Source organism: Salmo trutta, chromosome 9 (assembly GCF_901001165.1).
Source record: "Salmo trutta chromosome 9, fSalTru1.1, whole genome shotgun sequence".
Classification (NCBI taxonomy): Eukaryota; Metazoa; Chordata; class Actinopteri; order Salmoniformes; family Salmonidae; genus Salmo; species Salmo trutta.
The window spans coordinates 14,159,493-14,186,253 of record NC_042965.1 but is presented as its reverse complement, the minus strand read 5'-3'; the positions used below and the strand labels follow the sequence as shown (position 1 = coordinate 14,186,253).

Sequence of the window (26,761 nt, the reverse complement as noted above, 5' to 3'; positions counted from 1 at the left end):
CTGTTTCCTGAAGTCCACAATCATCTTCTTTGTTTTGTCGACGTTGAGTGAGAGGTTGTTTACCTGATACCACACTCCGAGTGCCCTCACCTCCTCCCTGCAGGCTGTCTCGTCGTTGTTGGTAATCAAGCCCCCTACTGTTGTGTTGTCTGCTAACTTGATGATTGAGTTGGAGGCGTGCATGGCCACGCAGTCGTGGGTGAACAGGGAGTACAGGAGGGGGCTGAGCATGCACCCTTGTGGGGCCCCAGTGTTGAGGGTCAGTGAAGTGGAGATGTTGTTTCCTACCTTCACCAACTGGGGGTGGCCCGTCAGAAAGTCCAGGACAAACCACACACACACCCTGACCTCTGACCCCTGTATTTAGTTCTGATCTGCACACCATCATGGCTGAAGAAGTGGTGGGTGTTGGCTAGGGTGGCCTGCAGATTATTATTTCGATTTTTTTATTGAACATTTATTTAACTAGGCAAGTCAGTCAACAATTTTTTATTTACAATGACGGCGGATAGGTAGCTCTGCCCCACACGGGAGAATTCCTTATAAGGAGGGTAAAGGAGAGGCTCTCACTACTCTGGTAGTAGTCACTGAACACGTCTGGAGAGAGAGAGAGGAAGGGGTTAACGCTCAACACTTCTCAGCCAAAAACGCTTCATCACATATCTGTAGTAAGTATTATTCTGTAACTTTTCTTTAGCAAAGAAAAAGGCTAACCTACCTTTGGCCAGGTTATCAAACTTCTGGCCAAGCTTGGTCTCTGTCTCACTCTCCATCTTTGACAGCTTCCTAACCATCTTACAACCTGCCAGAACACTGAGGACAGACTCCCCTGCCTGGGAGAGAGAGAGACAGACAGAAGAGAACGAGAGCGAGGAGAGTGAGACAGAGATGGGGAGGGAGATGAATAGACAGAGAGGATAGTGAGACAGAGATGGGGAGGGAGATGAATAGCGAGAGAGACAGAGGATAGTGAGACAGAGATGGGGGAGGGAGATAGATAGCAAGTGAGAGAGAGAGAGAGAAAGAGAGAGAGAGAGAGAGAGAGAGAGAAGGGGGGGTAGAAACAGCTGGTCCGGGACAAGGTAATAGAGAGATAATAGAGAGAAAGAGAGAGAGAGCCAAATTACATAGAGAATGCATAAGATCACACAGTATACCAGATAAGACAGACTGAGCTTAGCCTTGTGGCCTCATCCAAAAGTTATTCCTGGATAGGGTCAATTTGAAAATGTGCTCTTCTAAACATGATAAAATCCTGTTCTGTTAGCAGTTAAAAAACACTAATACTTCCAGCAACAGTGTTGTTATTGTGTTGTTATTGTTGTTGTTTTTTAAAGGGACTATAAGAAAAAAACTCCTCACTATAGTTTTTTCGGTCATATAGTAAATAGTTCAAGTCAAATCAAATTTATTTATGTAGCCCTTCTTAGATCAGCTGATATCGCAAAGTGCTGTACAGAAACCCAGCCTAAATCCCCAAACAGCAAGCAATGCAGGTGTAGAAGCACGGTGGCTAGGAAGAACTCCCTAGAAAGGCCAAAACCTAGGAAGAAACATAGAGAGGAACCAGGCTATGAGGGGTGGCCAGTCCTCTTCTGGCTGTTGTAAAGTGTTTGTTCTACTGGATATTATAGGTGAATGCACCAATTTGTAAGTCGCTCTGGATAAGAGCGTCTGCTAAATGACTTAAAATGTAAAATGTAAAATGCTGTGCCAGGTTGAGATTATAACAGAACATGGCCAAGATGTTAAAATGTTCATAAATGACCAGCATGGTCAAATAATAATAAATAGTTAATTGATTTCTATAATGTTATTTTCAATAAATGTTTTTTAACTTTAAACAATTTTTTTTGTGTGATTTAAATAAAAAAAGAATAGAAAAAAAACATTTTTCAGAGGGATTTTTAATTCGAAAAAAATCTGTATGATCATGTGACTCATGGGCTCCCAAGTGGCGCAGTCGTCTAAGGCACTGCATCCATCTCAGTGCTAGAGGTGTCACTACAGACCCTGGTTCGATTCCAGGCTATATCACAACCGGCTGTGATTGGGAGTCCCATAGGGCGGTGCACAATTGGCCCATTGTCGTCCGGGTTTGGCCGGTGTAGGCCGTCATTGTAAATAAGAATTTGTTCTTAACTGACTTGCCTAGTTAAATAACGGTTAAATAAAAATAAATAAATAAAACCTTAATGTCGCTAGTTTGACATGGAAGTCAGGCGGGAGGTGAGATCAGGTGGGACCATTCTAGCCAATGAGAGGGCAGATATGCGTTTGAATAAAGGCACCAATCTGTGTCTGTGACAGCATGGGCAGCGCCATTGAGTATCTCCATTTTAAAGTAGTCAATTTCTTCTTCTTCATTGGCTATTGGCTTCTTTATTGGCTCCCAACTCATAGGAATCCCCACCCAGTTGACTACTTTAAAATGGTGGAAGGCCTCAATGGCAATGTCCATAATCAAATTTTATATAACGTGAGTCCTCTATCTATCTCTATGACAACAGGCACAACTCCAATATCAAAGTTGTTGAAATGCCACCATTACGAAATGTCTATTGATCAAATAAGCCCCACGTAGCAAATTAGTATTTCATGTTTTTCTTGACCAAATTGACAATCTCTCATTGGCCGCCATAAAAAAATGTCTTTCGTGGTCTTGTTTTGTTTAACAGATATTGGGCGGGGAGGTAAAGGTAGCCTAGTGGTTAGCGCGTTGGGCCAGTAACCAAAAGGTTGAATCCCCGAGCTGACAAGGTAAAAATCTGTCGTTCTGCACCTGAACAAGGCAGTTAATCCACTGTTCCTAGGCCGTCTTTGTAAATAAGAATTTGTTCTTAACTGACGTGCCTAGTTAAATAAAAATTCTCGCTTCGCCTGTTTCTCTCTGAAGAGAGAGTGGGACAAGCTGGGCAGACTCTGCCACCAGCGCACACGCAGGTTCTTGGCTGTCTGGATTTCTCTTTTGTACCATTAGATGGAGACAAATATCGATATTTCAGACGGTATATATACACCTTAATAAAACGTTTGTTTTTAATCTTACAAAATGGCAATAGATTAGTCTACATTATGACTTACATAATATAGACCATATCATTATCAGGTTTTTTTCTTCAGCTTGGATTTCTTGTTTTCTCGACGTGCCTGTGTCTTTAAAACTGCACTGATCCTCAATCACATCAAAGTCCCTCCCTCTCTTTTCAGCACTAACTCAACCTAAATAAAATGAGCAAAACACAGTAACTGTAGCGTGCGATCAAACGAAGTGTATATCATGTGTGGTGAATCAAAGGTTAACGAGAGAACATTCAAACTAACTTTCAATTGGACGCGGAGTAACGAACAAACACGAAAAACAGGAATTACAGTGGAAATGTAAAATTGTTATTGGACTTTCACTAAATCAATGGATGGAACGTCTGGATATAGCACAGTGCTCCTGCTTTTACGATGAATGAAGGATCATTGTCTACTGACATTTACTTACAGAAGATAAGGACACTTTCTTTCTGTTTTTGTTGTTGCAGGTATCTGAACTGGGTCGTCATTCGCAGTCCTCATGGCATTCTCTACTATGCGAGCTGATATGTTGATAAATAACGTTAGAACCATAAGAATAAATGTGCACGAGTCTTCTGAAAACTGTATTCAGTCAGTGAAGTGTGGAAATAGCTTCTAATGGCCATTATAAGTCATACTTTAGAAATAATTTTGATTGGAAACTAATCATATCGTTTAGTAGATATTTTAGTAGAAGTTTCTACTCTATTCTCAGTGAACTAAGCAATTAAAAAAAAAATGGTTGAACCAGTGGGTTTTGTAGAGGCTTGGAAAGCCCAGTTCCCAGAGTCAAATCCCCCAAATATGGAGCTGAAATCATTGGGGGATGTTGAGCAGGAGCTTGAGAAATGCAAGGCATCTATCAGGCAGCTGGAGTTGGAGGTGAACAAGGAGCGCTTTCGGATGATCTACCTGCAGACGTTACTGGCCAAGGAGAGGAAGGCATATGATGGACAGAGATGGGGCATCAAGAGGATGTCCCTAATGAATATTGGAGACGAATCCAGTGTTTCAGACACCCAGAGATCCCACTTAGATGAGCCTTCAGTGGAGGAGCAGCCAGGTGAGGCAGTTGACGCAGGGAGGTGTAAACAGTATCCAGAGGAAGAGGTGGATGGGGTGTCTCCCTCCAAACAGAGTGGTGGCTTCTCCCCTCACGGGCCTACATTGGGTCCTCCAGACACAAATCTAGACAGGGTAGGCATGGGCTCCGTAGCAGCGCTGAGGTCCAACTTTGAGCACATCAAGAGAGCCAACTCTCACACGGCAGGAGATGGGAAAGGGGTTGGTGGGACAGAGAGACACTTTTACGTGAACATGGAGTACCACCATGAGAGAGGCTTAGTGAAGGTCAATGACAGGGAGGTCTCAGACAAGATCAGCAGCCTGGGCTGCCAGGCCATGCAAATGGAGCGGAAGAGGTCCCTGCACTCCCTGCCTGGGAACCTGTCCACTGCGACGGGGGAGATCCGCAAATCTGTCCTCCGAGGCAGATCCACGGAGGGCGGCTGTGGCTACAATGGGCTGTATGATGATGCAGTAGAGGTGAACCCACATTTCTTCAAGGACAGTGTGATCCGTTCCAATGGGGGGAGACAACCGGCAGACTGTCAGCCCTACACCAGTGTGTATGTCGGGGGGATGATGGGGGAGGGGAGGATCATCCACATCAGGGACCACAGTGTGGAGGAGGACTCTCACCTCACCTGGCCAAGGCGCTCCTACTCACCTGGGAGTTTTGACGATGTTGGGGGCGGCTACACCCCAGACTGCAGCTCCAATGAGAACCTAACGTCCAGCGAGGAGGACTTCTCCTCTGGCCAGTCAAGTCACGTGTCACCAAGTCCCACGACCTATCATATGTACAGACCGAAGAGCCGTTCTCCGTCCCAGATTTCCCAGCAGTCCTTTGACAGCAGCAGCCCCCCCACCCCTTTGTCTCAGAAACGTCTGAAGCAGCAGGTGTTGGTGTCCGAGGCCTCCATCGTGGGTGTCCGTAAAACAGGTCAGATCTGGCCCGACGATGGGAACTCCACTACGTCTAGTAGGACCTCGCATGACAACAGTCTCCATGGAGACCTGGGTAGGTCTGCAAGGACATAGTCTCTGTCCTTTTGTAATCAAGATATTTTCTATCCTCTGTTTTAATTTCCATTTGATGAGACACTGTATAAAAGCACGAGAATTGTTAATGCACCCTAGGGCTCAGTAACCACTGCCGTTTCATGTTTATTAGAGATGCCTGTACTTGCCCTAACCTAGACCTCTCCTCAAGCACGGATGTGCTTACAGTATATGTGCACCTGCAACATGTCGAAGGAAAGGAAGGAGTTATTTAGATCTAGTGTACCATGCATCTGCCAATAAGTTTTCCATATGAATACATTAAACCACTAGCACAGCCCAACCATCGCAAAGCACCCTAGTGCTTGTGTGGTTCTTTGTAGATTGTGCGACTGTTTTCTTTTCACTTTGTAAACATGCCTGCCCCCCCCCTCTTCTACTCTCCTATTGAGTGGCTTAGTGCTCTTGTGGACATGCCCTGATTGAGACAGTGCGTGCCCTCAGGCTGCCCAGTCACTCGGCCCTGTCCACCCAGAGTGTTTTTGTGTCAGCACACATCAGCGTTGTTGTCCTTAGCTAGAAGTAATTAACTTAAAGGGGCTTGTGTAGCGTGATGAATTTAGGGAGGCTCTGTGTTGGGGGTGGGGAGGAAAAGGGCTGATAACTCTCACTAAAAAGAGGACGGAGGGCTCAAAGTGTGTCACATGGCTTCCCATCAAAATCTCAGGCCTCAGTGTTTCCTGTTGTGATGTGTGAACACAATAGGAGAATCACTCATGCAGAGTATGTATTGACACTGCAACAATGTAGCAATGTTAAGTGGGATGGGGTGGTCTTACTAGGTGCTGCCAAGGACAGAGAAGAGTGAGTTCCCATGCAAAATATTTATTGAAGCTTTAATACATGAGAGGCTCTATGATTTGTCTATGATGGGGATTCAATTAAAGAAATACATGTCTAAGTGAAAAGGGGTGACTCAATGCCACATATTACATGATTTCACTGAAGTCTTAACAGACGGTCTGTTGTAGTGAATCAGTCAGGGTCATTTGTTGCTATGTGAATTCATATGAGAAGAGCGTTGTTTGACGTTATTACAAAAAAAGACATGCTGTTTGGAGCAGATTTTCAGTAGCAATTGTTGAGAACAGGCTGTTATGTAACGTGATGGGCTGGAAAGCATTTTAAACCAAACATGCAATGAACAAGAAAATTGTCTGAGAACAGTAAGCCAGTGTTTGGCTCTTCTGACAGAAATACAGATTCCTTTTGACTTGTGGTCAAATATTTAGCTTTTTGATATTACAATAACACTGTCATGGGTTGTTTTCTACATTGTCTCACCACATTATTGTTTCTTCACAATAACACCCATTTACCAATGCTGCTTGACCTGTAGCCTGTTTCCCCATTTCCTATCAGATACCTAGATACATGTTTTGACTGAAGCCTTCGTAAACTGGAGTTAGCTTAGTGTGATTGCTGCAGCTTGCTGGTTAAATGTTCAGCAGAAACAATGCTGCTGAGCCTGGTCCTGGAGTGGTGGTCTGAATGGCCGTGTTGCTGAGGTAACGGTCCTGCTGCAGGATCACTTCATGTAAATCGGGCTTCGTGGATTAATGGAAATCTGGATTTATTTTCTGATGTCGTAAGAACATTAGGGCCATTGCGCACATTGCTGGATCAGTGCTGTGGTAAGTAGTGGTTTTGAGGCGGGCATGACAATCCACTATTCTCTATTTTGGTCAGTGATTTTGAGCGAGTATGGGAAAATCTGTTTTTCTTTTTGTTTTATAACAAAACTCATTGCAACATTCAGTAAATTCCATTTAATCTGCTGAGTAAAGCTAGCTTATAATGTCAATGTTATAAAGGGCCACTGTGCTCCAGTTACATAAGCGTTCTGGTGACTATTTAGCTTTACAAGAATCAGAATGACTTTATTTGCCAAGTACATTTGCTCATACCTGGAATTTGACTTAGTGAATAGGTGATGCCAGCAATAGACAATATGCAGACACAAAGTCAGTATAAATACAGTAAAGGTAAAGAGGATTTACAGTGAAGATATACAAGATTTACAGACATACACTGACTATACCAAACATTCGGAACACCTTCCTAATATTGAGTTGCACCCCCCTCTTTTTGTCCTCAGAACAGCCTCTGTTCGTTGGGGCATGGACTGTACAAGGTGTCAAAAGCGTTCCACAGGGATGCTGGCCAGTGGCGGTGCTTTAAAAAAAAAATGAATGCGGATTGCCTTATTTCAAATAGAGCATATTGGGTGACTGTCATTCATATTCCATTCACCCAGCTCAATGTAACCTTGATCGGTTTAGGCTACTACATGATACTCACGTTTTCCTGTGCCCATCATGAGGTTACTATAACCCTATAAAAATTCAACAGAATCGGTGGAATGAATACACACCTGATCACACGCAAACACAGTTCACTTTCATAGCAGCAATATAAAAACAGCATGATCACTTTGCTTCTTGCATATATAATTATCTCTTGCAACTATCTACACACTTTCCTCCTCTCACTTTTTCCCTTCACTTGTAGACTTCAGTGTATAACACATCCGCTGTCCGTGACCAGGTGAAAAAACCTTTCAAAGACAAACCTTCATATCATGACTGCTAACCGCTACGCACAGCCAATGTTGTTTTCACCTCATAGTCAACATAGCTACTAGAACTAGCACGTTAGTAAACCCGCTACAATACAGTCAGCAAGCAGTTTATCAGTTACACCGGCGGGCCCCGATGGTAATAAATTATTAAAACCAAAAGCTTACCGTGACTTGGAAGAGATTCAGTGTTGGATAGCCATAGTCAGTTAGCTAACAAAGCATCCCTCTCTGTCTTGAGCCAGGTGTTTTGAGTAGGCTAAACTAGCTAGCTGCATTCAGTTAGCTACGTGAAAGTAAAAAATAAATAAAATACAACCAAATATAGCTAGCTCACTCTCTCTCCCTCTGTCTCGCTTGTCCTTTAATTTTGGAAGAAATTCATTTGTTCAGAACTGTTATGCTTTCAGTACTAGATTAATTCTCTGGACCTTTGATTGGGTGGACAACATGTCCGTTCATGTTGCAAGAGCTCTGATAGGTTGGAGGACATCCTCCGGAAGTTGTAATAATTACTTTGTAAGTCAATGGAAGGGGGTGAGAACCAAGAGCCTTCTAGGTGTTGTATTGAAGTCAATGTACCCAGAGGAGGACGGAAGCTAGCTGTCCTCCGGCTACACCATGGTGCTACCCTACAGAGTGCTGTTGAGGCTACTGCAGACCTTCATTGCAAAATAGTGTATGGTGACGTGAATATATATATATATATATATATATATAAGGATAACATTTTTAATGTTTCACTATTTTTATGAAATTCACTGAGGAGGATGGTTCTCCCCTTTCTGAGGAGCCTCCACTGATGCTGGCCCATGTTGACTCCAATACTTCCCACATTTGTGCCAAGTTGGCTGGATGTCCTTTAGGTGGTGGACCATTCTTGATACACACAGGAAGCTGTTGAGCGTGAACAACCCAGCAGCGTTGCAGTTCTTGTCACACACCAGTGAGCCTGGCGCCTACGACCATACCCCATTAAAAGGCACTTCAATATTTTCTCTTGCCCATTTCACCCTGTGAATGGTACACATACCCAATCCATGTCTGTCTCGAGGCTTAAAAATCCTTCTTTAACCTGTCTCTTTCCCTTCATCTGCACTAATTGAAGTGGATTTAACAAGTCACATCAATAAGGGACCATAGCTTTCACCTGGATTCACCTGGTCAGTCTGTCATGGAAAGAGCAGGTGTTCTTAATGTTTTGTATACACTTACCATCCAGTTTATTAGGTACACCCATCTAGTACTGGGAGATGCTCTATTGTGTTGAGGTCTGGGGACTGCACAGAAGTTAACGTTAACTGAACTCGCTGTCATGTTCCAGCCAATGTTTTTCCACTCAATTGTCCAGTGTCGCTGACCGTGTGCCCACCGGAGCTGCTTCTTCTTGTTTTAAGCTGATAGGAGTGGAACCCGATGTGGTTGTCTGCTGCGATAGCACATCCGTGACAAGGATGTCGTTCTGCACACCACTGTTGTACTGCGCCTTTATTTGTCTGTTTGTAGCCCGCTTGTTAGCTTGCACGATTCTTGCCATTCTCCTTCGACCTTTTTGCCCACAGGGCTGCCACTGATTGGTGCGACAAACAAAAAACATTCTCTGTAAACCCTAGACCCTGTCGTGCGTGAAAAGCCCAGGAGGGTGGCCGTTTCTGATGACTATACCACGCTCAAAGTCGCTTAATCACTTATTTTGCCCATTATAAAGTTCAATCGAACAGTGGCTGCATGCCTGTCTGCCTGCTTTATATAGCAGGCCACGTAACTCACTGTCTGTAGGAGTGATCCATTTTCGCTAAACTGTCCGTTGAGTGTATACCTACAATATATATGCAGAGGAAGGGATGCTGCCGTTACAAATGTATACAGTGTCAGTGTTGTGCAGAGGTTTTAAATGTCCCTTTCAAATGGCAGTGGCTTCATTTGAATTCATTTAAGTTGCATTAAGTCATTGCTGCATTTTAAGAAGAAAATACAACTCCAATGTTGTTTTTTGGGGGGGGTTCTCTTGTGACTGCATAAGCGGCGAACCTGTCAAACACAGGGTGGCATTGACAGGTACCCTGCAGCCCTCCTAGTGTTTTACTACCTGGCATGGTGGCTGGCTCTGCCTGAGAAAGAAGGTCAGCCCTGGCATTGGGTACAGTACTGACTGGCATAAATGGGCCTCAGTCCTTGCCACACTGACTCCACCAACCCTGCTTTACCTCTTGCTTTTAATCATGGGAAAACAGCCCGTCTAAAATGGTCACATCTCTAAGGTCTCTTATTCCTAGAATAGCACAGGAATAAGAGAATGAGCACATTCTCCTCGTTTGTGGATATCTAGGCCAATTGTCAGTCCTGGCTGTGAATAGAGCTGCTGATTAGCTGTGTGGCTTAAATGAGGCCACTTCTATGATGTGTCTGCTTTGCCATAGTTAATTATCACTATGACATTGACAGACATGCCAGTGGCCAGGGCTTTTTCCTACTGTATGGCTCACAGAAATGTCTTATGGCTAATGATGAGTACATTATAAGATGGGCTACTGGTGCTTGTGTTAGAATGTCTTCAGTTTGAGTGAACCTCTGCCAGGCCAAGAGTAGCCTCTGCTTAGTATCAATTAGACAGGTCTGTATATCTCCTTTGACACAAATGTGAAGCTTTCACTCAGTCTGTCTTGTAGTGATCCTATCTCTCTGGGTGTCTGGCGTCAGTCCAGGGCTGTATTTGTAATCACAGCAGGAGGTAGAGCGATGGTGGTGGCCCACCCTCCAGGTTAACGGTCCAATCATTAATCTTTCAGAGCTCCTGATGAAACTCACACAGGCTGGTTTTTGTGCCTGAACGTCAACATTCTCAGCTTTTAGTGGTTAAGGAAGCAAAGAAAATGGGCCACTCCCTCCCCTTTTAAGTTTACATTCAAGACTTGTGTCTAAAAATGTAGATTAATTGGGGCCAGCGCAGAAAAGGGACAGAGCTCTTGTGCACCGTGAGTGAGGTCTGTGTTTCCTGTCACCTGTCCTCCGAGGTGGTTGACTTGGGAAAATGGTGCAGTGGGAGTGTTCCTGGAGAGCTGGCAGGGGATCAGAGCAGCAGGCCAGGGCCCTGCCAGCTGCAGTCAGAGGGAACACAGGGACAAACACATCATTAATCTCTCAAATGAACAGACCCTGTCCAGTTCAAGTTACACCAGCATAGGGGTAAATGGTTGGTCAGTAGCTTACTTGGCACGATTTCAACTCTCAACCTTGAAATACTTCCAGATCTAACAGAACATGGACAGTCCTCTACATTATTTTAAGTGCAGTCGGCCTACCTCATCCAGGTTTGAAAGTACTGGTGTCACCCCAGGCTGTTTTCCATATCCAGATATTTTCTTAAAGATAATGGTAGAAAGGCATGAGACATGTTTGAGCTTTTGTCCCTCGCTCCAGGCTTCCCTCTTTGCTCTAATCCTCTCTTGTGCTCTGTTTCGCCCCTCTGGTCCCCTTGGTCTTAGCTCCACTCCCAGGTCATACTCAAAGGGCCCTCTGTGCTGCTGGCTGGCAAGCCAAGTGTTTATGGAATGTCTCAGCTGCTTGTGGGGTGTAGGGGGAACACAGCTAACGAAATGTAAAGTGCTGTATGAGCTTACCTCTCCACAAACAGCCTGACCCCTGGGGCTTGTTAGACAATAATTAGTTTGTGGATATTGCTTCTGGCAGACCATACCCAGCTCCACGAGGGGGCAAAAGGGGGCATAACCCCCTCAATTGAAACTTGTGCTCCCTCAGTTTTACAACGGGCTCGTTGATTTTGTCCATCCACACCAGACGTGATCAGGACATGCAGGTTGAAATATCAAAACTAACTCTGAGCATACTATATTAATTTGAGGACAGGTCAAAACACATATTAAACATTTAGCAATCTAGCTTGCTGTAGCTAGCTAATTTGTCCTGGGATATAAACATTGGGTTATTTTACCTGAAATGCACAAGGTTATTTTTTTAGTAGAATTTGGACCCATTTTGAGTCACATAAAATCGTGTGTTCTCTACTCCGACAATTAATCCACAAATAAAAGGGGGAAACCTAGTTGGTATTTAGTAATCTCTCCTCCTTCAGTCTTCTTCTGTGGATTTCATATGGCGGTTGGCAACCAACTTTAAGGTGCATTACTGCAACCAACTGGACTGGAGTGTGGACCGCAGTTCATCTTTCAATCACCCCCGTGGGTATACGCTCCTAAAAACCAATAAGGAGATGGGAGAGGCGGGATTGCAGAGCGTCAAGAGTCTAAAATAGAACCAAGTTCGGGCGGTGTGGTCAGCATGTAAGAACATGAACAACTTCCTAGTTAAGAACACTAACGATATGGAAGAAAATTAAACGGATTCTACAAGAACCAATATCTCTCCCTGAAAACACAACCTTATGTAAAAATCCTTGGATAGCTTTTCAGAATTAACAGATTGATCCACATGGAAAACTAAAGGCATAGAAACAGGAAATTACTTTCTATTAGGAAATAAATACATTTCCATGACAGAATTAAAAAGTAATTTTGGGCTGACTAATGTAGATATTTTCCAATACATGCAACTTAAAAATTTCATACCAAGAATTGTCTATTTGAAATCTTTTGGGCATCATAGCAATCTTGCGGGAATCTTATTTGAGTCAGAAAAAGATATTCATATGATGGGTAAGATATACAAAACCTTGCGGAGTTCATAACCAACTGACAATCTCTTAGAAAAAAATATTAACTATTGGAACCAAGACGTAAAAATAACTGATATTGGCACAAGATGGAGGGAAAGTTGGAACATAACTAACAGAATTACAGTTAACGACAGCAGAGTCGTGTCTTAAGTGCAAAACTAACAACAACTCAATAATCCATGCCTTCTGGGAATGCAATAAAGTCCAAATGTTATGGGCAGAGTTCGAAAGTTGGTTATCAGAAATATTACAATGTACAGTGGGAATAAAAACTATGTGAACCCTTTAGAATGACCTGGATTTCTGCATAAATCGGTCATAACATTTGATCTGATCTTCATCTAAGTCACAATAGACAAACAGTCTGCTTAATCTAATAACACACAAACAATAACACTTTTTCATGTCTTTATAGAACATACCGTGTAAACATTCACAGTGCAGGGTGGGAAAGTATGTGAACCCTTGGATTTAATAACAGGTTGACCCTCCTTTGGCAGCAATAACCTGAACTAAACGTTTTCTGTAGTTGCAGATCAGACCTGCACAACGATCAGGAGGAAAACTGTTTCAGTTCAGCAATATTCTTGGGATGTCTGGTGTGAACCGCTCACTTGAGGTCATGCCACAGCTTCTCAATCGGGTTGAGGTCAGGACTGACTGGGTCACTCCAGAAGGCGTATTTCCTTCTGTTCAAGCCATTCTGTTGTTGATTTACTTCTGTCTTTTGGGTTGTTGTCCTGTTGCATCACCTAACTTCTGTTGAGCTTCAATTGGCAGACAGCCTTACATTCTCCTGCAAAATGTCTTGATAAACATGGGAATTCATTTTTACATCGATGATGGCAAGCTGTCCAGGCCTTGAGGCAGCAAAGCAGCCCCAAACCATGATGCTCCCTCCCTCCACCATAGTTTACATTTTGGATGAGGTTTTGATGTTGGTGTGCTGTACATTTTTTTTTCTCCACACTTAGTGTTGTGTGTTCCTTCCAAACAACACAACTTTAGTTTAATCTGTCTACATAATATTTTGCCAGTAGCGCTGTAGAACATCCAGGTGCTCTTTTGTGAACTTCAGACATGCAGCAATGTTTTTTTTGGATAGCAGTGGCTTCTTCCATTGTGTCCTCCCATGAACACCCTTCTTGTTTGGTGTTTTACGTATTGTAGACTCGTCAACAGAGATGTTAGCATCTTCCAGAGATTTCTGTAAGTATTTAGCTGACACTCTAATTCTTCTTAATCTCATTGAGCATTCTGCGCTGTGCTCTTGCAATCATCTTTGCAGGACGGCCACTCCTAGGGAGAGTAGCAACAGTGCTGAACTTTCTCCATTAATAGACCATTTGTATTACCGTGGACTGACTTTTTAGAGATACAGTTGAAGTCGGAAGTTTACATACACTTAGGTTGGAGTCAATTAAACTTGTTTTTAAACCCCTCCACATTTCTTGTTAACAAACTATTGTTTTGGCAAGTCGGTTAGGACATCTACTTTGTGCACGACACAACACATTTTCCCAACAATTGTTTAGACAGATTTGTTTAGACAGATATGTAAACTTCCGACTTCAACTGTACTTTTGTAACCCTTTCCAGCTTCATGCAAGGCAACTATTCTTAATCTTAGGTCTTATGAGAGCTCTTTTGTTCAAGGCAACGCTTCTTGTGAATAGCAAACTCAAAGTTTGTGATTGTTTTTTATGGGGCAGGGCAGCTCTAACCAAAATCTCCAATCTCGTCTCATTGATTCGACTCCAGGTTAGTTGACTCCTGACTCCAATTATTATTAGGCGATACTTTTTTTTAAAGAAGGATGAGAAAAGTATACTTAACTGGAAATCATCCATCGTTAACACAATGGAAAGGTCAAATGCTTTATCTAAATGTTGAAAGTGCGTGGGTGACTTGTGGCGGAGAGAGATCCGGACGCTGGAGATGGGAGTGTGAGTAGGTGGGTCTGGGCAAGGGGTGATATTGTGGATTTTTGTGTGCATCTGTATGTTGTCGTTTTGTATGTGTATGTTTTGTATTGAAACAAAAAAACAATCTAAATGATTGAGTGAGAGGTTGGTGCAAAATCTGTATCTGCGCTGTGTCAGCACAATAGACAGAGCGCGCCGCGGTGTGTAGGGGGCTATGGAAAGCCACTGGGACGGTTAGGTATGACTCCCTTTGGGTTTCCATAAAATGTGGGGGACAAAATGCTTCTCACCTGTGGTAGGCTAATTGAATAACGTGATACGCCTCTGCCTGTAATATTTTGATTTATAAGGGCTCGATCAAGTTTACCATTGAAGCTGCTTCACTCAACTCTTTCACGCCCCACACCACTACATAGTTATCTTCTTAGCTAGCTGTAAAAGCGTTAGTGTTATTAGTCTTAGCCTATTTAGCTAGCTCGAACCAGCTAATCTGCAACTGCCACAATGGATATCAGAAACAAAGTCGACGGGCAGCAGCACCATCAAATTACTGAGGCCACGTGCCAAGCCAAGCAGCGACGATGCCGCCGAGCTCCAGCAGAGATTTGTATATAATGACAAAATACCTGTCGATGACGGGTGTTGACGTCAACCGCCTGTTTTCAATGGAGAGATGCTATGCTACTAGCCACGTCATCAATATGCATGGCCATCTTGAGACAACTCCGATATAAAGTGTTTTTTCTCAAAGTTGCTTGGATGTCACGTGTCCTTATCAGTACATTCGTAACAACCTAAGCATTATGAAACTTGTATTCGATCAAATAAACCTCATGTAGCAAATAAGCCATTACATTTTTTGGTGACCAAATTCGACACTCATACAAAAACTCCCCGCTTGGTAAGTGAAAGAAACAACGCCACCTGCTGGAGAAGACAGTTTTTTGGCCCAGTTGTCCATCTCGCATCGCCTCTTCCTCACTGGCTCAAGCTAGCGCCGTATGCAGAGCCTTCCACCTCTTCCACAAGCGTCGCCAGGATAATGGCCCCACAACCCCCTCCACCTCCATTGTTCCTGACGATCTTGGAAAAGAGGAGCAAGCCCAGGTTAGCCTAGAATCCTACCCTAGCTGCAGGTTTTATGTCCAAAAACATTAATTTAATGGCAACTGGTTCATAAGAAGAGTGGCTGGAATACTCGGTTACTGCAGATGCAGCATTTTGTTTCCCATGTCGAAAGTTCTGTGTTGGGCCCAATGCTAACACAGACAAGGCCTTTAACCTTTCTGGGGTATGTGGGACGCTAGCGTCCCGCGGGACACACTATTCAACAGCCAGTGAAATAGCAGGGCGCCAAATTGAAAACAACAAAAATCTCACAATTCAAATTTCTCAAACATACAACTATTATATCCCATTTTAAAGATACACTTCTTGTTAATCCAACCACATTGTCCGATTTCAAAAAGGCTTTACGGCGAAAGCATAACATTAGATTGTTAGGACAGCGCCTAGACAAGAAAAACCACACAGCCATTTTCCAAGCAAGGAGAGGCGTCACAAAAACCAGAAATACAGCTAACATTAATCACTAACCTTTGATCTTCATCAGATGGCACTCATAGGACTTCATGTTACACAATACATGTATGTTTTGCTCAATAAAGTTCATATTTATATCCAAAACCCCCATTTTTACATTGGCGTGTAATGTTCAGAAATGTTTTGCCTCCCAAAACTTCCGGTGAATGAGCACATCAATTTACAGAAATACTCATCATAAACGTTGATAAAATATTCAACTGTTATTCAAAGAATTATAGATACACTTCTCCTTAAGGCAACCACTGTGTCAGATTTCAAAAAAGCTTTACAGCGAAAGCACACTTTGCAATAATCTGAGTACGGTGCTCAGTCACAAAACCAAACCCGCCAATTTGTGGAGTCAAAAAAACTCAGAAATTGCATTTATAAATATTCACTTACCTTTGATCTTCATCGGAATGCACTCCCAGGAATCCCAGTTCCACAATAAATGTTCATTTGTTTCGATAAAGTCCATCCTTTATGTCCAAATACCTCCATTTTGTTCGCGCTTTCAGTCGAGTAATCCAAATCCACTGTGCTCGCGCAGTGAGTAGAGACAAACTTTTTTTGAGTTATTACAGTTCGTAGAAACATGTCAAACGATGTATAGAATCAATCTTTAGGATGTTTTTATCATAGATCTTCCATAATATTCCAACCAGACGATTCCTTTGTCTTCAAAAAAGAAAAAGAACACAGCTAACTCTAACGTGAGTGTGCGCCACTGAGCTCATGTCATTTTCTCAGTCATCTGATTCCAAAGGCTCTTATTCTCTCCCCATTCACAGTAGAAGCATGAAACAACGTTCTAAAGACTGTTGACATCTAGTGGAAGCCGTAGGAAGTGCAAAATGATCCCACAGACACTGTATATTGGATAGGGAATCACTTGAAAAACTACAAACCTCAGATTTCCACACTTCCTGGTTGGATTTCTTCTCAGGTTTTTGCCTGCCATATGAGTTCTGTTATACTCACAGACATCATTCAAACAGTTTTAGAAACTTCAGTGTTTGCTATCCAAATCTACTAATAATATGCATATCTTAGCTTCTGGGACTGAGTAGCAGGCAGTTTACTCTGGGCACCTTCTTCATCCGGACGTCAAAATACTGCCCCCTACCCAAGAGAGGTTAACCCAGCTGGGTGTTCTAACTTGAAGCATGCTATTGATAATACCAAGGGATTCGCTAGGCTGGCATCAAGTAAAGAGCATTTGATATGCACTGTGGAAAGAAAAACAAGTTAGGGTATGGGTACTGAGGTGTCAACTTGTTAATGATGGGCAGCTGGCAAGAAATCGTGTCGGCGATTGTGGACATTATTGAGTTCATTGTTTCAAACCAGCAACCACTGAGGGGGACATTGCACGTGATAGAGGGGAGGGGGCAGTGGACTTTTTTTTTCTCTCCGAAAAGACAAGGAACTTGCCAAGGTGTTGAGCAGCATACCCCACATAGACATCATATGATATTCCAAATGAAATCATAGGGCTCATGAGTGAAATGGTCACTGAGGATGCTACATCCGAGAACAAATGTTCCACTTTGACAAACGTGTTCAGTCAGCCCAGAAGAAGCATGCTACACCCGAGGAAAGCTCAACTAATCCAACTGGCATTTGAGGGAGATCTTTCAAGAAGATTTCTGAAACGGTAAAAAAAACTATCTAGGTGTTTTTTTATTAAAATCTTGCTTTAGTTTGTAGGGCCCTGTCCATGGTGCTGATAGAGCGCAGCGGAAATTTTTGCGCCAACCTGTTACTTCTTGATCAAAAGAATTTGATATTTTATGTTCATTGTGGTATAGCGTGATATATATAAGCAGAATTCAATATAATTCCAATGCAAGAACCCAAATGATGCCCCCGGGTATAGCTATAAAGTGTTATGTTACATCATAGAAATAGATATATTCTATTATGGTTTTCTTGGTAGCCGATTGGTTTTGGTGGTTGTTAATGGAACTGTACGTATTGGAAAACATGTTGATGGTAGGCCGGCATTGACTATCTGGGTCAATTGAGTCACAGAAATGTATTGTGCCACGTCACACCGTGTTGCTGAACTCATTAGCACCGAGTGGCATGATTTTCCATGTTTGACCTATTTATTTGGCAAGACAGCTGTGCATGGCTGCATCTCATTTGCCTATGCTTGGATCTCCATTCACCTTTTGTGTAGTGTGTTTGTTTACTGTTAATGTTACTGGCTTACATAGATTGTGTCATGCCTTTTATCAATCTGATATTTTGTTTACTAGGCCTGCTACTTGGCATGCTGTTTTTGTTCTGTTCACATTCACAGTTGTCAGTATTCTAAGTCAAGCTGCTGTTCAGTATTTTTGTTTAAATGCATGAATAACTAAGCGACTACTTTCAGCATTTAGTTTGCATTATTTTGGTAAGACAGCTGTGTGTACAAATGCATTCACATAGGCTTTTTTGTAATGGGTGAATTACCCTATCTAATCTTGTAGCCTAATATTCATTACCAAAACGGACTTGCTTTAGTGTGTAGGGCGCTGCTCCTTGTGCTGATACAGATTTCGCGCCAACCTGACTGTCACTTCAAAAGCACTCAATGATCGACGAGTCTCAGCATTTGAACTTCGTTTATTGTGGTATAAGGTGATTATAAGCAAAATTCTATATAATTCCAATGCAAGAACTGCCGTTTTCAGCTGCCCCGTTAGTCACTTTATCCTGGTGCCGAGTCTGTGGCAGACAACACTATTTAATGTATTTACTTTAACAAGATGTACTGTAGAGCAAAGACTTATCCACAAGCATGAATCCTTAAGATTCCTCCTTGAAGCTTAACTGTTTTCTAGACATTGCTCTGAAAGCACAATGATAGTCAAGATTGTATGATGCATGATCTTTGCCCCCATTTCCTGGTTGTCCACAGTGCTCAGAGGATAAGTCTCTGAACCTGGCCTTCAGTGTGTTTCACCTGACTGACCAACTCTTATTAAGAGACTGCTGAGGGTGGAAGGTAGCCTAGCGGTTAAGAGTGTTGGGCCAGTCACCGAAAGGTTGCTGGTTCGAATCCCCGAGAAGACTAGGTGGAAAATATGTTGTTGTCCCCTTGAGCAAGGCACTCAAACCTAATTGCTCCTGTAAGTTGCTATGGGTAACTGCTAAAATGACAAAAATGTAAAATGTCTCGTGGGTGCATCATCTGTATAGGTTGACCCCTCAGTGTCAAGCATATAATAGAGAAAATAACTAGGTGTGTGTATCCACAGTCTGTTTTTGTTGTGGTCTATTTTGAAAAGAGAAATTGGGACACAGGTGTTGTCTGAATAATTTATCCCTCAGCAAAAAAAGAAACGTCCCTTTTTCAGGACCCTGTCTTTCAAAGATAATTCGTAAAAATCCAAATAACTTCACAGATCTTCATTGTAAAGGGTTTAAACAATTAATGAACATGCACCTGTGGAACGGTCGTTAAGACAACAGCTTACAGACGGTAGGCAATTAAGGTCACAGTAATGAAAACTTAGGACACTAAAGAGGCCTTTCTACTGACTCTGAGAAACACCAAAAGAAAAATGCCCGGGGTCCCTACTCATCTGCGTGAACGTGCCTTAGGCATGCTGCAAGGAGGCATGAGGACTGCAGATGTGGCCAGGGCAATAAATTGCAATGTCCGTACTGTGAGATGCCTAAGACCGCTCTACAGGACTGACAGCTGATCGTCCGCGCAGGGTCAGACCACGTGTAACAACACCTGCACAGGATCGGTACATCCGAACATCACACCTGCGGGACAGGTACAGGATGGAAACAACAACTGCCCGAGTTACACCAGGAATGCAAAATCCCTCCATCAGTGATCAGACTGTCCGCAATAGCCTGAGAGAGGCTGGACTGGGGGCTAGTAGGACTGTTGTAAGGCAGGTCCTCACCAGACATCACCGGCAACAACGTTGCCCACCGTTGATGGACCAGACAGGACTGGCAAAAAGTGCTCTTCACTGACGAGTCACGGTTTTGTCTCACCAGGGGTGATGGTCGGATTCACGTTTATTGTCGAAGGAATGAGCATTACACCGAGGCCTGTACTCTGGAGCAGGATCAATTTGGAGGTGGAGGGTCCCGTCATGGTCTGGGGCGGTGTGTCACAGCATCATCGGACTGAGCTTATTGTCATTGCAGGCAATCTCAACGCTGTGCGTTACAGGGAAGACATCCTCCTCCCTCATGTGGTACCCTTCCTGCAGGCTCATCCTGACATGACCCTCCAGCATGACAATGCCACCAGCCATACTGCTCGTTCTGTGCGTGATTTCCTGCAAGACAGGAATGTCAGTGTTCTGCCATGGCCAGCGACGAGCCCGAATCTCAATCCCATTGAGCACGTTTGGGACATGTTGGATCGGAGGGTGAGGGCTAGGTCCATTCCCCCCAGAAATGTCTGGGAACTTGCAGGTGCCTTGGTGGAAAAGGGGGGCAACATCTCACAGCAAGAACTGGCAAATCTGGTGCAGTCCATGAGGAGGAGATGCACTGCAGTACTTAATGCAGCTGGTGGCCACCAGATACCGACTTACTTTTGATTTTGACCCCCCCCCCTTTGTTCAGGGACACCTTATTCAATTTCTGTTAGTCACATGTCTGTGGAACTTGTTCAGTTTATGTCTCAGTTGTTGAATCTTGTTATGTTCATACACATATTTACACATGTTAAGTTTGCTGAAAATAAACGCCGTTGACAGTGAGAGGACGTTTCTTTTTTTGCTGAGTTTATTAGGGGAAAACACATTTGTGCCTTCTTTTTTAGCTAGTATCACACCTTCAGTGTATCAGCGTGCGTGTGTGCGTGCATCCTGTAGGTCACAGATTGGAACAATTATTGAGCCTTGATATTCTGTTACACAGAGCATTACTGTGACCATCCTGAGCTATTTCAACACGCTGATTAGTAGGTGTGCTGGGCTGGGCGGCTCAGTTCTGACATACACTGCTCAATGGCTGGCGCTAATTTTAGGCTGTCCCATAACAGATCTGAGCAGAGCGCTGGTGGGCCTCACTACTCCTACTGGGCCTGTGGTCGGCCTCCCTCCCATTTGAACAAAGTACTTCAGATGTGCCAGAATGTGCTGATATTTGGTTGGCTCATGCTCTGCTGATCGCCAAAACACCCAGTCAGCTTCTTCCAGGGCCGGTGTGCCCCCGCCCCTTCGCAAATGCCACATTTTCAGGCCTGGTTCTTTTCAACCTGATGGGTGACGCTCAATCAGAGAGAAACCAGATGTGCTGTAGTGACGTGACTGCAGTACTGAAAGATCCACTCCACCCAGCCCTTCCTGGGTTAGCTGTGAGGGATGTAAATACTCCTTTGCGGTAGTGCAACTGTTTGTAGGCTGAGGATTAGTAAATTGGATTGTTATTGATAAACCATTGCACCATTATAGTTTTCCATGGGTCTTTTTTATATTTAGCGAGTAGAGCTCTAGAGTCATACCCGTTTTGATGGTAAAAGCCATTATCACACCCGCATCCTCTCTGTTAGCTGACAGCTGTCTCCCCAGTGACCACACAATCAGGATGAAAATCCATTAGTGGAGGCAGAAAGTGGCCGAACCTCTTAACAGCATCTCACATTGGCATCTTCACTGTTTTTTTAGATTAAAAAAAAAAGTGCCGTATCTCCTCTGATCGATAAACGTGCAGTCTGAGGTGACAGAGAGACTCATTGTGATACATGCAATACTGAAGTTATTATTCCTGGACCATAATGTCTCAAATAATCATTCTTAAAGGGAATACTGTATTAGCCCTGTCTGTGGAGAACTGATGAACATTCGTGTCTCCTTTTTGAATTGGTGGACCCGTTTTGTTCATTACGTCCCACCACGGTTAGTGTGTGTCAAGCAGGGTCTCTTCAGGCTGTCACTCTCTGGACCATTCCCTCCTTAAGTTATTTCCAGAACTACCGACCAGTTCATCTTTCTTTCCATAGAAATATTTAGTGTCCTCTAGCCAATACAGTGAAGTGTGACAGTGCTGTGATGCATGGATCACACGGAGACTCTAAAAGCAACACCATTCAGCATCAACACAATCAAGCTCTCCGTCTTAATCCAAAGGAGAAAGACAATGGCCTGGAAACTATCCTTCAAGACAAGTTTATTTTTTTTTAGGAGTGCATTCATATGTAAAGGATATCCTGTATTCCACTGAAACGGACTGTATGAACCCAGCCCTGTAAGCAAGGTCACATCTGTTGTGATCAAATCAGATTGTATTTGTCACATGCACCGAATACAACAGGTGTAGACCTTACAGTGAAATGCTTCCTTACAAACCCTTAACCAACAATGCAGTTTTAAGAAAAATAGGTGTTAAGTAAAAAATAACAAATAATTAAAGAGCAGCAGTAAAATAACAGTAGTGAGGCTATATACAGGCTGTACCGGTACAGAGTCAATGAGCGGGGTCACAGGTTAGTTGAGGTAATATGTACATGTAGGTAGAGTTGTGATGTTGAATTGCTGTGTTTACAATTCTGTGGATTTATCTTGGTAACACGTCATTCCACCTCTGGATCATAGTCAGTTCATCTAAACTCAGCAACAACAAAAAACGTCCCTTTTTCAGAACCCTGTCTTTCAAAGATAACTTCACAGATCTTCATTGTAAAGGGTTTAAGCACTGTTTCCCATGCTTGTTCAATGAACCATAAACAATTAATGAACATGCACCTGTGGAACAGCTTACAGACGGTAGGCAATTAAGGTCACAGTTATGAACATTTAGGACACTAAAGAGGCCTTTCTACAGACTCTGAGAAACACCAAAAGAAAGATGCCCAGGGTCCCTGAGTCTGCGTGAACGTGCCTTAGGCATGCTGCAAGGAGGCATGAGGACTGCAGATGTGGCCAGGGCAATAAATTGCAATATCCGTACTGTGAGACGCCTAAGACAGCGCTACAGGGAGACAGGACGGACAGCTGATCGTCCGTGCAGTGGCAGACCACGTGTAACAACACCTGCACAGGATCGGTACATCTGAACATCACACCTGTGGGACTGGTACAGGATGGCAACAACAACTGCCTGAGTTACACCAGGAACGCACAATCCCTCCATCAGTGCTCAGACTGTCCGCAATTGTTAGGCAGGTCTCACCTGTTGTTAGGCAGGTCTCACCAGACATCACCGGCAACAACGTTGTGTGTGTGTGTGTGTGTGTGTGTGTGTGTGTGTGTGTGTGTGTGTGTGTGTGAGTCAAACCTCCTGTCATCGTTCTCCACAAAACAGGTTGTCAGAGGTTTTCCGTTGTTGTTTTATCTACAGGGACCGAGTGCATGGTGACAGTGCCGAGGTTATTCTCTCTAGACAGGGGTTTGAGAGCCTTTTAACCTGTTATGTATAGCAGGTAGCTATGTTTAATGGCTCCCTCTAATTACAAACTTGTGCACTAAACAATCACCATTTCCAGATACAGGCAAAGATCTTCTAAGCCTGATGAACTTTGGTTTACTAAACACAAAGATCAGCACAGAGGCAAATTCAATAATGCTGAAAGACTCTCTGCAGCATTCTCTACTAAAAGTCCAGATAAATGTTTTCCTCTGTTCCTCAGCTGCTACAGTACCTTCAGAAAGTATTCACAACCCTTCACATTTTGTTGTGATACAGCCTGAATTGCACAATTGTAACCCCTTTGAGGTTAGTTGAGGGGAGACTGTCAGATTCCCTCTACCACCATCCACCCACAGTGTTTGAGAGTAAAGCCATCTTCTCAATGACTCTGTTACTGCACAGTGGAAACAGGAAAAGTGCATTTGCTCTTTGTTTGTCCCACAGAGCTGTAGCTAAGCTTCTTTGGTAAATGTTTTAGGGATTTAACCTGCGAAAAAGTAAAAGCATTAGACAACGTTCAGGGACAGCCATCCTAGAGTTGATTAGATCATATTTAATAGGAATCTAAATATATGTGTGTGGGAGAGAGGGGTGTGTTTGTGTGAAAATTTGGCCTTGTGCAGAATGTCTGTTTCCGCTTTGAAGTTGATGAATTGCTCAACATTCCGGACAGACCTGCATGGACATTTCCTTAGCAACAGGCCTTGTAGTCCGAGAACTAAGCTTGATTGAGGATCTAGCCAATTGTGAAATCCTCTTCACTCAATGTTAGGATGTTTGCCTGCTTTTTCACGCTACCATGGAAACTAATCTGTATGGTTATTCCATGTAAATAACTGTCTCTGTGTCATTCCATTAAAAAAGAACAATATTGTATTTCATATTAGTTCATAAGTAAGAAATAACATTTTTAAGACATGTTTTATGGATGATAACATTGGATGGTCTATTATCGTGATCGAGTCATATTGACAAAGTTGTTGTGAAGGTGGGGAGGGGTATGGCTGTCATAAAAACGTTTTGCGTTTTTGACAAATCAACTGTACTATTTGTTCAGGCTCTGGTCTGGTCCCGTCTTGATTACTGTCTGGTAATATGGTGTAGTGCAGCAAAGAAAGACCTAGCAAAGCGGCAGCTGGCTCAAAACAGAGTAGTACGCCTTGCCCTGAAATGCACATACAGAACTAACATTGACCACGTGCATGCCAGTCTTTCCTGCTTGGGGGTTGATGAGAGAGTAACTGCTTCTCTTCTCATTTTTATGAGAAGTATTACTGTGATGAAAATTCCCATTTTTGTCTGCATAATCAAATAATTCAGCTCAGACACCCAAACATACCCCTGGTGGCATGTCTTGTGGGGTCTCTTCACAGTCTCCAAGTCCAAAATGAATTCACAGCAACGCACATTATTATACAGAGCCATGATCGCATGGAACTCCCTTCCATCTCCTATTACTCAAGCAAACAGCAAAATGACCTTTTTAAAGATGGATTAAACAACATCTCATGGAACGGCGAGGACTGTGAGGAGGCACACACAGACACACACTAACAAGCACATCATTTTTGTTGTTGTATTGTTTATATACATGTTTTAGTTGTATTGTTTGTGTATGGTTGTATTTTAAATGTGTGTGACTGTCCTTGTCTGTCAGTGTTTTGTTACTTGTCATGTTTGGTGTTTTTTGTGAACCCCAGGAAGAGTAGCTGCTGCAAAGCTAATGGGGATCCAAATAAACAGATAAATATGCCAATTTTACTGAAATGTATTTTTGTCTGAATGATGGGTTAGTATGTGTCCATTGACAGTGATTTCCAGGCCTCTGTATCTGTGTGAGAGGAAGTGTTTTTCACCCAGTGTCACTGCTGTTGTATAATCTGACAGACACACCGTGTGGCCTTTCACATTGGCTTCCCCTATATTCCCCTGGCCTGTCATGCCCTGCAGTGGCCTGCTCCTCCAGAGTAAACACAGTGGTTTCTCTCTGCGGGGCGCAGTGTGTTTGTTCAGGCTGTCATTGTATCTGGGTGTCACATTGTCAGCCTGACTCAGCCAGGCCCCAGACACTTCACAGGGCTGGGTTTGTTCTGCCCGCCATGCTTCCGGATTCCTTTTTCCTGTTTTCTAGCAGAGGTGAGCTAGTTATCTCTGTGTATCCTCTTCTGAAAATACAGTAGGTTCTGTCAGTGTCCTGCTTTTTCAACACTGAGGCCTTACAGACAAACAAACCACAGCTTGTATCTCCCACACAGAAACTGCCAAAAAGGATATACATTGTTGGTGAGTCAAGGTATCAAAAACGGGGATTGAGCACTACTTTATGCAATTCTAGATGAGTAATCTACACAACAGCAGCTATAACACCAAAATAGACCACTGTGTTGCATTGTGTCTGCATACACTTCCTCCCAGAATGTCCACTTTTGCTGTGATTATGAATAAGAGGGGGTGTTTCTGGTCGGTTGCCAACACTTGCGAACCAAAACAAATAGGAAGAGCTAAGATTAGTCCTCCCTCTGTCTGCTCTACAAATGGAGAGGTCTACTGTAGCCTTAGCCACTTCCCTACACCTTGGATCTATTCACTCAGAAGGAACTAGAAACACCACACAGCCACAATTAGACATGGTGGAGAAGAGATGATAACGGGCGGACAAAGTCCCATTGACCCAATTATCTGTTCCACAGGTTACTGGTTTGATTCTGACCACTGAGTGATCAATAAGAAGGAATTCCTCTTTGATTGCTCTGATACTAGTCTGTTCACTTCCTAGAGTTTTTTTTCTAATATTTTTTTGCAATCCATTGAGTTGATATGTAAATAAAGAATTACTATGGTTAAGCCCCTGTCCAGTTGAACTACTGGCATGTCTGTACAGTTACAGTAGTTTGTGTAGCCTACTCAGAGTAGAGGGATTGACATTAATGATTCTCCGAACCACACAAGTGAGTCAGTATTTTGGCTGCAGTTCTCCTGGTTGATCCTCTGCTGTGGAACTGTCCCTGACTGTGTGTCTGGCACAGTCTCTGTGGTAGATTTGGCAGAGGTGCACACTGCCTGCTGAAGGCCAGAGGGGATTTGAAGCACAGAGACATGGACTGTATTGGAATAGAGCGTATTGGAATAGAGCACGCTAGAGGTTGAATGACACAGCTGTATTTTCAGCCTGTGGGCCATTTTATAAATATTTTGAATATAAAGTAGCTTCTAGATAATAGCATTTGCTATACAGATGAATAACTTTTTTAAGCCCTCGTGTTTGTATGATGTGAAACCTATTTTGGTTATTTTTGTGTCTGCATAATGTTCTCTTCTCAACAAAGGATTATGACTAGAATGTTTGAGAGGGTGATAAATGGTCAACCCTTCCTAACTTCCTTCCACTGTCTGTTCAGTGGCATTAGTGGTGTT

At 43.2% G+C, this 26,761-nt stretch overlaps 1 protein-coding gene across 2 annotated transcripts in view; it reads left to right on the top strand.

Moving 5' to 3' along the window:
* The first annotated feature begins 3,196 nt into the window (after nucleotides 1-3,196).
* Nucleotides 3,197-26,761, top strand: part of LOC115199963 (breakpoint cluster region protein-like) — a 45,934-nt gene continuing 22,369 nt past the window's right edge. The window contains exon 1 of one of the 2 annotated variants that reach the window (XM_029762554.1): nucleotides 3,197-5,149. In XM_029762554.1, coding sequence (XP_029618414.1) covers nucleotides 3,805-5,149 — 1,345 coding nt within the window. In that variant the 5' untranslated portion in view covers nucleotides 3,197-3,804. The remainder of the gene's footprint in view (nucleotides 5,150-26,761) is intronic. The other variant, XM_029762553.1, reaches the window with a different exon arrangement.